At 53.8% G+C, this 15,204-nt stretch overlaps 4 protein-coding genes across 4 annotated transcripts; 1 reads left to right on the top strand and 3 right to left on the bottom strand.

Annotated features, from left to right (window-relative positions):
* Positions 1–78: 78 nt before the first annotated feature.
* Positions 79–1,772, top strand: PSV08DRAFT_227387 (P-loop containing nucleoside triphosphate hydrolase protein; the record flags this gene model as incomplete). The annotated part of the gene is made up of 4 exons (XM_014218630.1): positions 79–144; positions 216–501; positions 630–1,002; positions 1,056–1,772. The coding sequence occupies 4 exons, from the start codon at positions 79–81 to the stop codon at positions 1,726–1,728; spliced, it is 1,398 nt and encodes a 465-aa protein (XP_014074105.1). The 3' UTR covers positions 1,729–1,772.
* Positions 1,773–2,134: 362 nt separating this feature from the next.
* Positions 2,135–5,367, bottom strand: PSV08DRAFT_411197 (coatomer WD associated region-domain-containing protein; the record flags this gene model as incomplete). Its single annotated transcript, XM_066093882.1, has 8 exons — positions 2,135–3,370; positions 3,425–4,592; positions 4,644–4,689; positions 4,740–4,870; positions 4,927–5,040; positions 5,091–5,135; positions 5,247–5,280; positions 5,350–5,367. The coding sequence occupies 8 exons, from the start codon at positions 5,365–5,367 to the stop codon at positions 2,347–2,349; spliced, it is 2,580 nt and encodes an 859-aa protein (XP_065948643.1). The 3' UTR covers positions 2,135–2,346.
* A 1,028-nt stretch (positions 5,368–6,395) lies between these two features.
* PSV08DRAFT_249512 (basic proline-rich protein) lies at positions 6,396–10,439 on the bottom strand (the record flags this gene model as incomplete). Its single annotated transcript, XM_014218633.2, has 1 exon — positions 6,396–10,439. One exon carries the CDS (start codon positions 10,437–10,439, stop codon positions 6,396–6,398), a length of 4,044 nt encoding a protein of 1,347 aa, XP_014074108.2.
* A 1,193-nt stretch (positions 10,440–11,632) lies between these two features.
* Positions 11,633–12,403, bottom strand: PSV08DRAFT_249511 (uncharacterized protein; the record flags this gene model as incomplete). Its single annotated transcript, XM_066092386.1, has 1 exon — positions 11,633–12,403. One exon carries the CDS (start codon positions 12,401–12,403, stop codon positions 11,633–11,635), a length of 771 nt encoding a protein of 256 aa, XP_065948642.1.
* Positions 12,404–15,204: the final 2,801 nt, after the last annotated feature.

The following is a 15,204-nucleotide window of genomic DNA, read 5'->3' as shown; positions in this document are numbered from 1 at the left end:
TTCACTCTTTTATACAGTCTCATTCTGCGCGACTTGTACCGCTTGGGTTACATCGGGCGACATTGAGCGCCAGACAGGATGAGTTCCAACAAGAAGAGTAGCCTCACGGGCTATCTCCCGGATATCCTCATGGCAGCTGCAGCAGTACGTGGCTACCCCCGTTTACTTGACTGACTTTTTTTCGATATTCAGAATTGAGCTGATGTCCAAGACAGCCATTAATAGCCTACTTCGTCATCCGCAACCTACTCACGCGCCTCGATCCCGAAGCCCAACAAAAAGAAGAAGCCCGCGCAAAGGCTACGGCCGCGACTCGCAAACTCGATGCCATTCTCACAAGTAAACGGCGGAAAAGTTATAGCGAGTATGACAGTGAAGATGATGATGAGACGGACTCGCGGCATCGACGGCCACGGATACAAGACCTCAATCTCAACACGTACGAACAAACAATTGCCATGGAAGTCGTTGCGCCCGAGGAGATTCCTGTCAGCTTTGAGGGTAAGTCGTGACAAGTCCATTGGAAGGGTGCTCAGCTCTGGGCTACAGCTCCGAGACGACTGGCGCATGCATGTGCATACTTTCAACAGCAGTGTCTTGAAAATGGCAAGAGGACTGACAATAGACAGACATCGGAGGTCTCGACTCCATCATTGAAGAACTGAAGGAATCTGTCATCTATCCCCTCACCATGCCCCACCTATACGCCCACAGTTCCTCGCTCCTCAGCGCACCCTCCGGTGTCCTGCTCTATGGCCCTCCCGGTTGCGGAAAGACGATGCTGGCCAAAGCCCTCGCACACGAATCCGGCGCTTGCTTCATTAATCTGCACATTTCAACCCTGACGGAGAAGTGGTATGGCGACAGCAACAAGCTTGTGAATGCCGTCTTTAGTCTTGCGCGAAAGCTACAACCTAGCATTGTGTTTATCGACGAGATTGATGCGGTGCTTGGACAGCGAAGGAGCGGCGAACACGAAGCCAGCGGTATGGTTAAAGCCGAGTACGTTTCTCTCTCCCACTTAGAAAGCAAGTGGATTAAACTCACAATCTCAGATTCATGACACACTGGGACGGTCTCGCCTCGTCCACCTCCTCAGGCACTTCGGACCCCCAACGCATCTGCATTCTCGGCGCCACAAACCGTATCCAAGACATTGACGAAGCCATTCTCCGCCGCATGCCCAAGAAATTCCCCGTCGCTCTCCCCTCCGCTGCTCAACGCCACAACATCTTCTCCCTCATCCTCCGCGGCACCAAAATCGACACGGCAAACTTCGACCTCGACTACCTCGTCCGCGTCTCCGCCGGCATGTCCGGCTCCGACATCAAAGAAGCCTGCCGAGACGCCGCCATGGGCCCCGTCCGCGAGTACATCCGCCGCAAAAAGGCTGATGGCACCCTGCGCAGCAGCAAGGCTGTCAAGGCCGCAGACGTCCGCGGTCTCCGTACCGAAGACTTTTTCGGCCGTGGAAAGGGCCTCCGTGATCTCGACACCCTCGATCAGACGCGCGAGGAAATGAATGCTAGTGTCAGGAGTAGGGTCCACACTACCGAGGAGGAGTCGGAGGAGGAAGAGGAAGAGGACGATGCTACCACTGAAGTCACCACTACAGAGGAAGACAGCGAGCGTGGTAGCGAGGCCGTGTTCCGCGATGACAAGTATCGGCCCAGGACGACGCCGTCCGCGGAGAATAGGCGTGAGAAAGACCCTGTGGTTTCGAGGTGAGAGAAAGAAACTGGAATATCTGCATTTAGCAATTAGCATTGTTATATTTTTCTCTTTCTCTTTCTCTTTCTCTTTCTCTTTCTCTTTCTCTTTCTCTTTCTCTTTCTCTTTCTTTTCTTTTTTTCCCCTATCCATTGTTATTCATGGAAACGAGACCGGCTTCATCCCTATGGAATCTCGAAAACGATATTATTACTCACTCAAATCATGTTCATGAAAAGATGATGGACGGGGGAGTTTTATGGGGATACCCCAGTCTCAAGTAACAAACACACCTAAACACACACACACACACACACACACACACACACACACACACACACACACACACAATTTACGCACGCATGCATATATTTATATGTATATATGTCAATGGCAACATGTATCACTAGAAAAATTAGAATGGAATGGCGTTTTTTTTTTGTTTTCATCCTTTTGATTTTGAAGAAACTGACAAACTAAACTAAACTTTCATATCCACTTTGTCGAGGTTTTAATCATACGACGTACACACACACACTCTCTCTCTCTTTCACAAAGACTACTCTAGATTATATTCTCAAAGTAGTAACGCGCCAAAGCAGTCAGACGACATCATTCATCATTCACCATGACTGTCTACTTCTCATCCTCATCCTCTTCATCATCCTCGTCGTCGTCCTCTTCGTTGTCGTCCTCTTCTGCGCCAGCCGCAATCTCCTCGTCCGCATCCTCGGCCTCTCCTTCCTCTTCTTGTACAAGAAGGTCTTCAACAGTACCCCCTTCCTTCTCTAATCTCAGATACTCATCCCATTCCGGGAACATCTCAGCATCACCCTCGCCATCACCGTGAGGCGGCGTACCAAGAAGCCTTGCCACCTTGGTCTTTTGCTCCTTTTCCAATGACGCCTTCCACTGCTTCACCAGCTCAGCAGTTGCGCTGGGCTTGTACGTTTGTGAAAAGAGCACAGCCTCGGCAAAGCGGCTTGTCTTGATAAGAAGATCAATACAGGCCTGCACATCGCCAATCTGCCACAACGCAGAAAACGCCACGTTGTTTGCCGTCGCGGTCTCCGCAAGAGCGGCCAGTTCTCTTAGGCCAGTTGTGTCGCTAGTGGCGCTGTACAGAAGTAGGAGCGAACCGAGATCTTTGGCCTTGACAAAGCATTCTTGTGCCAGCTGCACATCCCAGTTGCTAAGCGCTGCGTCTCCTACCGTCTTCCACTTGTGCTCAGTGTCTTGTTCCCGAGCAATCGAAACGGCTTGCTGCAGATCGCCCAGGGACAAGGCGAGGTCAAAGCGGTGTTCAGGGTCGGTGGCAACCTTAAGTGCCATTTCCTTGTATCCCTGACCTTCCAAGAAACGCGCAATCTTGTTGTTCTGGTCTTTTGGCACCGACGGCAGAGTCTCCTCGGCAGCCTCGAGATCACCACGGAGAATGAGCGTCTGGTACTCAACGACCGCCAGGGACAGGGCAAAAGAGACGACATTGACATCCTTGTCCGCGACGTAGATCCTCGAGTCACGAGGCAGGTATCCGAGGACATAGTGTGGTGAGTCAAAATGTGAGATGGTATATGTTTGGTCGCCCACAAGGTAATTGAGGCGGTTCGTACTGTTTGTGTAGATGAAACAGTCTCCTACCCATGTACCAGTGCGTACGCTTTGATTCTGTTAGTTCTTGCGATCATCTAGTGCCGCGTGACAGTCGACTTACCTCTCGTTGATGTCGCAAACAACCTCGAAAGCAGACTCGGCACCATCCTCGTCCACCTCGCCGTTCTGCACTGCCTCGAGGTAATTCTCTCTTGAGTAGCGCAAGACATAGAAGGTGTCTTCGGTCGCCAAAGTCACAAGCTCACCACTCTCAGACCAGAAAACGTTATTTGGCTCAACTTCGATCCTTCGGACCAGAGCTCCAGAATCCCAGTCAAACAGGCCAATGCCACCCTGACCCTTTACACCAAGGAGAACACCACCACTCAGACCATCGGCAGAGAAGCCAACGTTCAGAACACTTCGCTCCTTGAAGTTGCGGAAGATCTTGACGCTGGTAGACGATTCCCTGATTGCATAGTCTTTGTCGTGCTCTTTCGACGCCCAGCAAAAGTCCATAGCGGAACCAAACGCCTGGTTACGGAGAGCAAGCGCAGTGTAAATAATGTACTCGCCATCACCGCAGACTGCCACGAAACGGCCATTCGGCGAGTGGAGCAGAGCCTGTGGGTAAAGCTCGGTCGATCCAAGATCCTTGCTAGGAAGAGTGAGCCGTTCGCCGTCTTTGAGCTGGTCACTACCCTTGATGACGGAGGTGAGAATATCATTATTCTTGGCCCAAAGCAGCTTTCCGCTACCATCCATGCTGACTGCCGGCTCCTCACGACCCATGGTAATGACGACGGCACCATCGTCGAAACCAAGTGCAATGCCATTCTTGCCCTTTTGGTATGACACACACCACGCACGCTCAAGACCGTAGTTCAATGATTGTTCTAACCGATAGGTTGAGGAATGCCAGATCTTGATCGTGCCGTCTTCTGATCCTGAAACAATAACGGGGAGCTCCGGGTGGTAGACCGCGAAACTAACGTTGGAAGTGTGGCCCTCAAGGGTTGCAATGAGTGCCTTTGTGGTGTAATCCCAGACCTTGACCGTTCGATCGTCCGAGGTAGTGAGTAGATATGGCTTGTCTGACTGAGGGTAGTAATCAATGAAGTTGACTCCCTTAGTCTCGTGCGCCTCGAGGGTGAAATTGGGTGTTGAGCTACCGAGGGACCATATCTTGACTGTCCTGTCGAGACAAGCAGAAGCGAATGTGTTGGGGTCCTTGGGATTGATGGCAATGCCCATGACATAGTGCTGGTGGCCAGCAAACTCTTGTACGCCTAGCACGTGTTAGCACCTACTCTCTTCTCATAGAGAAGTGTTGCACATACACTTCCATGACTTGTCCCAGTCCCAGAGCTTTATTGTCATATCATCCTGTGGCTACATTAGCCTGATTTGTGTTTCCTTAGGGTACTACTACGCACACTGGCGGTCAGGACGAAAGGCTGTGTTGGATGAACGGCGATGGCGCGAATGTAATCGGGGTGTGCCTCGAAAGACGTGACCTTTTCCGAGGTGTTGTAGTTGTAAACGCGCAATTGAAAGTCATCAGAACCTGAATTGGTACTTGTCAATTCCTCTTCTTGTATCCACGGGACGATTGTGCCCTACCTGCCACTATCCAATTCTTTCTAGCGATGAAGCGACCGGCGCGGACAGGCACGTCGGTGAGCTCGAACGTCTTGACAATCGACTGTGTGATGTACGACCAGATATGAACATGACCTGTTTCCGTCAGCCCTGATCCATGATTGTAGGCCTGGGGCTATGCATACCGCTGTACAGGGTGGTGAGGATCCATGGCTCCGTTGGGTGAAAGTCTTTGGCGGTATTTAGTAATGGTCGTTTGTTCAGAGAGTGCACTTCCTACCGATGCCTGCAGCGTGTCAGTTCAATCCACAGGAGCTCATGCGCATTTCAAGTCCGCTTACCCTTGACACGCTCTGAGCGCGCAAAAAGCTGCCTCTATAACAATATCCAAGTCAACAATGAAATTCCACCACAGAAGTATTCCAATTGCGTTATGCGACGTACCTTTACGTCTAACCGCATCTTTGTAGCTCAGCTGTGTTCGTTGTGGAGGGGTGGGTTATGGGAACGTGGCTTTTATAGCCAGTCCGTACAAGCGCAGGCCGAGGGCAGAGGGAGCTCGAGGCGCTAGTGCTGGAGGTTGCTTGGTGGGGAGACGGGTAAAAGAGTGAGGAATAGGCGTCAGCGGGTTGCGTCGTAACTTACTGCGAGTCCGCAATGTGTTCGATGTCGGCGGAGCTGCGCCAAGACCGCGACAGGGTTCAGGTCACTATTTCCCAACGTGGCAGTTTCTGCAGACCATAGAAAGCAGACGAAATGCGCGACACGACCGCCTTTGCACGTTACACAGCATGATTAAGGTCATCTCGACATGCAGACAAAGCAAGGCATAGCCGTCTAAAATGAATTACAGGCTTTGGTATTATATCAACTAATCGTACACCATCTGATTACCCCGCTGTCTCATGCACTTGTTCATCACCATCTGGTACGCCTCTGCAGTTTGTAGACTTTTCTCGATTCTCACCAAAGACTATTTACTTGGAACTGTAACCTCCCCACAAGTGCCCCTCATTATCCATACATGCGCGATGCATGATGGATCCAGTGGACTCTATACCAAGTCTCGACACCGGTATACAGTTACCACCGCATCCATCCACAAATCGAACAGAGGAAAAAAAAACGGTCTAGCTTTTCCGAAAGCACAGACTGGTATCTTAGAAGAGAAATACAACGAAAGGGAAAAAATAGAGAAAAAAAATGTAGGAGTATAATCTTTAGCTTTATGATAGTGTTAACGAGAGTGTCCGAACGGTAGTGACGACAAGATAAGAGGAAATTCGAGCAGCTAGATGCAATGCAAATGCTGGTCTGAATGAGGTCGGTGCGATAGATGAATGTGGACATCTTGATAAAGTGAACAGCCGTAATGTAAATACATCAAAGGGCGTCAGACGTTGGCGGTGGCTTGCAAAGTGAGTAACGTCTGGTATATGGTACAATCACTCCGCTAAGGCGTGACGTGAGAAAAGCGGCAAAAAAACGCCTTAGTTCCAGCCGAGAGAGTTTTCAGCCATGACGGGCGCTGAGATTTGCTGCGTCCTGATGCTGCGTCCTTGACTGGCGCTGCTGCCTCGGCTGCCAGGTGTCATGCGACCGTTGCGGGCACCGTGCATCCAGGCAGCCGCACCGCCAGGAATAGAGCCAAAGGTGTTGCGACCCGTGCTAGGGATAGAGCTGGACCGCTGGTGGGCCATGCGCTTGTTCCTGTATCGGCGGGCAACGAAGAACATGGCCGCTCCGTAGGCAATGGCTCCAACAATGGCACTGCTAGCAACAATGGCACTGGTTGAGTTGACCTTGCGGCTGGCACCAATGTCTCCTCCCATTGCGCCGCCGCCACTAGATCCACCGTTAGGAGATGAAGCATCACCTTCGCCAGAAGAACCCCCAGCTGGACCGTCGGCGGGAAGGTTACCAGCGGCAAGTGGGCATGCGGTGTTGATCAAGCTGGTCAAATCGTTGACAGTAGAGTCCGCATTGTTCCACAAGGCAGAGGCAGGGTTGCGAAGTTGAAGTGCCAGCTTAGACTCGAGATCCTCGGGAATGGTGAACATGGCCACGGTGGTGATGAATCCAGAGTACTCCATTGTGTTGAGGGGCTTCAAACCGTAGTTCTTGACATCAGAAACAGAGATGTTCAAAGCGTCGGCAATGGCAATGGGGAGGTAGTGGAAGATTTGCTGACCACCATCATTGGCAGAAACAAAGGGATAGTTGAGCGGCCACTTGAAGCAAACTTGGCCCATGAAGGTGTTTTGTTGCATGGCTGGTGGGACACCTCCGGGGGGTGCAATCATTCTTGGCAAGCTTGACGGGATGGTGCTGGCAGTAGGGCTAGCAGATGGAGTGGGCATGGAGGAAGCCTCAACGATGATGCTAGTACCTACAACCAAGGTAGTTGCGCTATCAGTTGCAGTTGCTGTAAGGGACGCAATTGGCGCTAAGCTGCTGACGGAAGATGGGCTGACGGGAATGATGAGTGAGGCGGAAGGAGTGCTGGTAGGCGAAGGAGTAGGCACCGGAGTCTCCGATGCAGGTACTGGTGTCGAGACCACTGGAGCTGAAGATACGGAGCCTGTGCCAGCAGTTGGCGTAGGGAGATCGCTCTCGGTGGCATTAGTAGAGGTTTGCGGGATCAGTGTGGGCGCAGCACTGCTTGCTGAGCCTGTCGGCAGTCCCGACGATACCTCTTCAGATGCTGGCACACTCAAAGACTGGCTGCTCACAGGAGGTGTAATAGTGGGGGACGCAGATGTGCCAACAGCTCCTGTGCCGGATGGAGTAATACCCGAGGCCGGAGATGTGACGCTAGCTGGAGCAGAGGCAGTGGGCGTAAGGCCAGTCGAGGAGAGAACCTCGGAAGTAGGTACACCAGACGAGACAGGTGTGGAAGCTGGGACTGGCACAGATCCAGTTGGCACAGTACCTGAGGAGGGAAACACTCCAGAAGATGGCAGGATCTCCGACGCGAAGCTTGAAGCCGAGACAGTGGGAACGACAGTAGGCTCACTAGTGGGAATGCCAGTACCAACAGACGAAGCCAGCGAAGAAATGATTGTCGGGCGCAGGCTGGGCTCGGAAGTAGGCACCGGAGTGGGTGCAGTGGAAGCAAGGCCAGTACCAGAAGGCAGGATACCTGACACATCAGGTAGAATGGACGAGCTTACAAACTGGTCTGGTTGCACAGAGCTAGTGGCAGCGGCCTCTGAGGTAGGAATGGGTCCCGAGCCCAGGGGCTGAGATGGGGTTGGGGAAGCAGACCCTTGAGTGCCGAGAGCAGTAGTGATTCCAATGAAGATACCCGAAGATGGCAGAGGTGATTCCACGCTAGAAGCGCTGGTGGGAAGAACGATAATGTCAGGGATTCCTCCGGTTGAGCCAGTGTCTGGGCTGGGCGTAGGAAGGACAACCAATGGAGTGCTAGTAGGCAGAACAACGATGTCGGGAATTCCTCCAGTAGAGCCGGTGGGGAGAGCGCTGTCAGGGCTGCTTGTAGGGAGAACAACAATGTCGGGAAGCCCGCTAGTAGAGCCAACTTCTGGGCTAGGGGTGGGAAGAACGCTAGCGGGGCTGCTTGTAGGAAGCACAACAATGTCGGGGATTCCTCCAGTAGAGCCAGCACCAGAGCTAGGTGTGGGGAGAGCACTAGCAGGACTGCTTGTCGGTAGAACAATGATGTCAGGGATTCCTCCAGTAGAGCCGGTGGGGAGAGCGCTGCCAGGGCTGCTTGTAGGAAGCACAATAATGTCGGGAAGCTCGCCAGTTGAGCCAGCACCAGAGCTAGGCGAGGGAAGGACAATCAATGGTGTGCTGGTAGGAAGCACAACAATGTCGGGGATTCCTCCAGTAGAGCCAACGCCAGAGCTAGGTGTGGGGAGAGCACTATCAGGGCTGCTTGTAGGAAGCACAATAATGTCGGGAAGCCCGCCAGTTGAGCCAGCACCAGAGCTAGGCGAGGGAAGGACAATCAACGGTGTGCTGGTAGGAAGCACAATGATGTCAGAAAGTCCGCCAGTGGAACCAATGTTGGAGCTAGGTGAAGGTGAAGGCTCGGGAACATTCTCAGAAGCGGGTTGAGTCGATCCTGGAACAATGAAAGGTCCAAGGAAGCTTGACGACTGAACCGAGGACGGCTGCGCAGAAGGGGCAGGAGATGGAGTGGGGGTCACTACTGTCTCGGGGATGCCTCCAGTAGAACCAATGCGTTCTCCAGTTGTAGCAGTGGGGCTTACGATGGGGGCATCGGAAGTTGGCTTCACAACGTCCGACAGTTGCTCATCCGGAGTAGATGAAGGGCTCGAACTGGAAGGCGTAGGCAGCACAATGATGTCAGGAAGCAGACCGGTAGAACCAAGGATTGGGAGGATGGGCGTAGGCTGGGGTTCTGGCTCTGGTGATGGCTCAGGAGTGGGTTGAGGCTCCGGCTTTGGCTCAGGTGAAGGAGTTGGCTGGGGTTCAGGCTCTGGGGATGGGCTGGGCTGAGGTTCAGGCTGGGGAGATGAAGTAGGCTGAACAATCACCGAGGGAAGACCGCCTGTTGAGCCAGCCGGGGATGGCTGCGAAGGAGTAGGTTGAGGCTCAGGCTCCGGCGAAGGTTGAGGCTGAGGCTGAGGCTCTGGTGACGGTGAAGGACTGGGCTGCGGCGAAGGCGAAGGAGTGGGTTGAGGCTCCGGCTTTGGCTCAGGCGAAGGAGTTGGCTGGGGTTCAGGCTCTGGGGATGGGCTGGGCTGAGGTTCAGGCTGGGGAGATGAAGTAGGCTGAACAATCACCGAGGGAAGACCGCCTGTTGAGCCAGCCGGGGATGGCTGCGAAGGAGTAGGCTCAGGCTCAGGCTCCGGCGAAGGCTGAGGCTGAGGCTGAGGCTGAGGCTCTGGTGACGGCGACGGACTTGGCTGAGGCTCAGGTGACGGCGATGGCGAGGGAGCAGGTTGGGGCTCAGGCTCTGGAGATGGGCTAGGCTCAGGCTCAGGCTCTGGAGTGGGTTCAGGTGATGGCGCAGGTGATGGCGACGGCGACGGCGACGGCGACGGAGTAGACTTGGGCTCAGGGGATGGACTGGGTTGAGCCTCTGGTGATGGTGATGGACTGGGCTGCGGCTCAGGTGACGGCGATGGAGAAAGGCTGGGTGTCGAGGTGGGCACCTGTACCGAGGAAGCCAGGCTGGCGGTCGTAGACTCAGGGGCACCAGTTGGAGACAAAGGTGCAGTAGAGTTCACTGTAGGCAGCGGGACGTTGGGAGTAACATCAATATCGTTTGCGATAATCACCGGATCCGACGAAGTCGACAGTGCTGACTTGTCAGATGGGCCACGGAATAGATTCTCGATAAAAGAGGAAAAGTCAAGCTGACGCGACGAGAGCCGGTCAGAGGTGCTCTGTTCCGAGGACGGTGGTGGTGGTGTGGTCGCGTCGATGTCTTCTCGCTTAACGTGGCGTGGAATGTAGTATCGAGGGCGATCCTGTGCTTGTCCAGGACCTGGTGCAGGCATAGCCTCGGCAGTGGTGAGCAATGGGCCGGAACCAGACATGCTGGCCATGAGGAGGGCGGCGGCCCAGATGGTTGAAGATCGCGGCATATTTACGAATTATATCCCCGTGCTATGGATGATTAGGTGTCTAGCGGATGGTCAAAGGCGAAAGCCTTTGGAGCCTGAGGGATTGTCAGATGACGACGCGTGCAATTGGAGTGATTGGGAAAACGGACTGTCAGGGTTATGGTAAAAACGAGTGGACTTGACGATTGTCAATGTGGGTAAAGAATGGACCTGTTTGTCTGTCAGCATTGTGTGTGCTGAAGGGGGGATGCGACAAGGGCAGCGTCACTCACTAGACTGTCAGTGCAGCTAGAATTAACGCAAAAGCACCAGCAGGTGTAGTGATGGCGTCGTCGCAATGAATCTGGAGGCTGTCGCGAAATCTATGCCGTCATGTTTGACAGTGACAGGTTCCAGAAGGCAGTCGTCACGCAGGGTCGGATGCACGGTACGGACCAGCGTCAAACAAGAGGAGTTTGGTCGACAGGTGGATGTCAACCGGCAAGCCGAGTGTAGAGCAAAGCGTGGCAGTCGTCGATCAGAGCACGGGGTTGCAGGGTGGGTTGGAGAACAATGACGATGGGCGCGGAGTGGGCAGAGTGGCGATGAAGTTGCGACAGGGTGGAGTTGCTTTGTTCCTGGCTAACGGGGAGGCTTGCGCGTCTTGAATGGGTCGAGCGGGGCTGAAGCGCGCGTTGGAGTCGGGAGCTTGTGCTGGCCAAAAGGAACGAGAGCGACGGTTGGCAAGAAGCAAGGGGCTGATTACGGCGGAAGGTGCGATGCGTGAGCAGAGGTGGGATTCAAAGGAGCGTTTGTGATTCGGAGAATCGGCGGGTTGTGAGCAAGGGAAAGAAGGGCAGAGAGAGAGAGAGAGAGAGAGAGAGCGTAAGGCTGCGGGCTTGTCGACGGGGCGCCAGGGGAGGGAGGATGAAGCAACGGGCGGCTTGGTGGAGCGCGCAGTGTCGGTGGAGGAGAGGGCCCGGTGAGAATTGTCGGCTGAGGGTGAGGAAGAGTCGGCTTGGGGAGGCAGCGCGGGCGACGGGACGGTGAAGAGGGAGAGGGAAGGGCAATGCCGGCGTCAGCAGCAGATGTTGCCCAGGTGTCGAGGCCAAAACGACGGCTGGCAGGGACAAGCGTGGCTAACGTGGGCACCCTGCAGGAGAACCAAGGGCTACAGCAGCTCGTGACTAGCGGTGGCTTGGGAGCTTCCAGGACGGGAAAAGGCAGGGTTTGGCGCGGCGGGTGTGTGCATTCGATATTCGATAGTGGCCAAATATAACGCCGCTTCGCTCGACAGGGCGTAGTCGCGTCGTCGGCTGCGCTCGTCGAACGGTAGTGAAGGCTTGACAGACGCAAAGATGCTGAGGGCAGGAGGTGTGTAGAGTCACGGGCGAAGGAGAGAGAGGGCATGCAGGTGCAGCGGCTGCGGCCACACACGCACTCACGTCGCGGCCACCTATAGCATGCTGGGTGCAAATTGCAGTCGGCGGCCACTGTGGTGCTTGTGGATGCGGATTAATTTGCATCTGGCCGGCAGCGCCCTGGTCGTACAGACGGTTGTCGGGTGGGTGGTCAAACAGCAGCGGGCATGGGACGGGCAACCCCGGTTCTGTCTCCCCCAAGCTGGCAAGATGGGCAGAAGCGGCGATGATGCGACACCGAGGCTGCAGTCTGAGTCTAGACACGCTCGCTGATCGTTTCTCTCTCGCCCGTGTCGGCCATGGAGGGCAGCCTCGCCAGGTGCAGGGCAGGGCGCAGGGGGGGCAGGGGGCACTCGGTAAGCGAGCCAATGGCAGGGCAGCACCGCCGGGCCCTTCATTTCGGCAAAACACCTGCCCCGCCGCTGGCGGCGAATGACGCTGATCGCTGCCCTCTCCCATGTTTCTCCCCCGGCGCCCCGTCGTCCAGATGGGACGAGTATTTGCCTGGGCCATGACGGTTGGCTTGACAAGGGCCATGATTACTTCCGCCCAACCTTCCGCCCGCTGCTGACATGGCGGGCTCGACGTTGCTAGCTGGCCATGTACTGTGTATACTTGTACATTGATACTGGTCCAGTCCAGCATGCAGAACAGCACTCAGTTGCTCCCCAACGGCTTGCGCCCACATGGAATTAGCCAAGTAGCTGCAGGGCCAGGGTGCCACGCCGCCCCTTGAATCACGCCCTCTCCCGCTGCCGCTGCTTGGTGTCCTTTGAGTCTTGCCCCGCCTGTGCAGCCAGATGGTGCCCCCGCCTGCATGAGCAGTCCTTGGTTACTGGAGCACATGGTTTTTTCGAGTCGGCCATTCCTACCACTGACAGGGCCCAAGGTTCGCCCTAGGCAGCTGGGCAGTTTTGGCTTCTGCTCGCCGCTCCCAGCCTGGTGCCCTGCCCGCTTGTGCGTGGCCTGCTGTGTCGTGCGGGACATGGATCAGCCCCTGTCTGTGCCAGGCCATGGCCATCAACCCTCGTCGGCTGCCAACGCCGACGGCTGCTGCTGCTGCTGCTGTTGCGCACTTTGCAGGCACAGCCGTTGGCCGTCATGGGCGACAAAAAGCACCCTCTTGCACGCCGTTGTCAATCCCAACGCCGCTGCTGCATCCCATCCCACTCCCCCACGCGCCGCAACTGGCGTGCTCAAGACTACTTGCACCCCGTGTGCCTGTCCTGTTCGTCCCACACGAATCCGGCTCAGACTCAGTCCTTCCCCCCAGATGCAAAAGGCAGGCACCGCCCTCACCACCGTACCGCACAAACACACAGAGCTCGCCCTTCTCACAGCGCCTGCCGATCCTCTCACCCAGCCTAATTAGCCCTCGTGGCGCTTTCCAATTCAGTCCTCTGCCTGCCTGTTGCTTTCGGCTTCCACTGCACAATCTTTCTTCTCCTTGGATAGCGTCTTGACCATCACTACGTCGCCAACACTATCCAACCATGGCACTATTGGACTCTCTACTTGCTCCCACCGCCAGATCGACATGACTCCGCTATCCATATCCGCATAAACGTTTCGATTCAGTCCTGCCATGCCCACTTCGCTTCCCTACTCATGGTCACACACTCTCCATGCTACTCCCTCTCCATCACCCAAAACAGTCATGCATCTTTGTGCTCTTTCATTCGTCATCTCCTTTTACTCCACGCTAGCCCCGGCCCTTTTTCCCACATGCACATGCTATTGGCAATACCCGTCCATACTTATCTCGTCTAGTCCAGTGCGCCTCATACTTTGTTTCCTGTCAGACCCACCTCCCGACTGAGCCCCTTCGCTGCTTGTCATTGTTTGTCCTTCGACCGGGCCCTTCGAAACGCGTCCCGTGTCGCTGTCACCAGCATTCCTGTGGCGCAGTCGCACGCATGAATGCAAGACTATACCCTCTGAATACCCAGTTCTTCTCCATTGTCCCGACCTTTTTTTCCCCCAAAGCCCCCAATGCCAGCCTCGTGTATCGTACGGCCGTTTACGGTGTAGCATTCGGCCCAACCGACCTGTTCATTTACTTCTCAACCACACCCCGTCATCTTCTCGGCCTTGTCCAGCATCCCGCAACACGAGTTTCAGCCTCCCAGCAATGTGCTTACTGCCGACACTGCCTCGTCCACATATTAACCTTCTACCACTTATTCACTCCCCCTAGCCCTGGGAGAAAAACAAAGGTAATCGCATCAGGCTCTTTCGGCAACAAACCTACCGTATTACATGTTATCAAAGCCAACCTGTCAGCGTCCGCATCAGGAAATCCCCTTGCTTTTTCTGCGTCTGTCTACTTGCGTACCATTGCGTGGACGATCCCCTAGCTTCAACGTAAACACCACCAGTCTCGAATTCATCCCAAGGCCTGTTCAATGTGACACGCTTAGCATGTACTCGATATAGGCTGCAGAAACATCTCCAAAAGTCAAACTCATGCCTGCTAAACTAGGTTTAGTATACACTGTCCTGCTCCTAGTCCGTAGAAGAAGTCTGGAAAAAGTCGCTTTGTTCTACAGCACATCGTCTTGCTTGGCAGCATGTGAGATTTGAGCTAGGAGAATATTTGGAATGGTCATTCAAACATCATCTTTGACGTCATCGTACTCCCTGCTATAACTCTTTGCCAACTTGTGATAAGTTGAACAGGCAATGCTGATCCTGAAAATGGAAGTCATGCAAATGTGCCAAGATATAGTCACGTGATGTACTCTTTCAAGAAATGGACTGATGAAATAAGTATGCAAGCAGGACAAATGGTACACCTAACGGTGAAACCTGAGATTCCCCAATACAAAAGGACAGGGAAGTACATTAGTGATCCTGGTTTTTTTCCCTAAATGCAGTTGGAATAGTTATCTTGTTGAATTATTTTGCGGACAACTTACTACTTTATATTGAAAATAAAAGCCGTTCTCATGCCTACACTGCACAATGGGAAATAAAATAGCTTTCGATGATATACCATGATCATGTTGCATCTCTCATTGAATCTGAATCTTCTATCCATACTCATGCAATTTCGTGATACCATTTTAGATTGGTTAGATGTACCAACTAACATGAGCATTTAAACACTTACTTCCGAATATCTACAATAATTGCTTGAGAGTAACTAATTTCATCTCAGTAGAAATTGTTACAATGTGCTCTGGTCGTATCACTCTGTCCCTTTTGCCAACGCAAGAATATCCTTGGCTTTGTCTTTGTAATATGTATTTACATCTACTCCCTCTTAAAAATCATACATTATGCATATTCCTAGATCCTCTTTCTTTGCACTCCTCATCCTCACATGTTCGTATATA

This window comes from Bipolaris maydis (assembly GCF_028858645.1).
Source record: "Bipolaris maydis strain C4 unplaced genomic scaffold PSV08scaffold_11, whole genome shotgun sequence".
Classification (NCBI taxonomy): domain Eukaryota; kingdom Fungi; phylum Ascomycota; class Dothideomycetes; order Pleosporales; family Pleosporaceae; genus Bipolaris; species Bipolaris maydis.
Note: the sequence above shows the minus strand (reverse complement) of the source record. Positions and strands in the feature narration are given on the sequence as shown.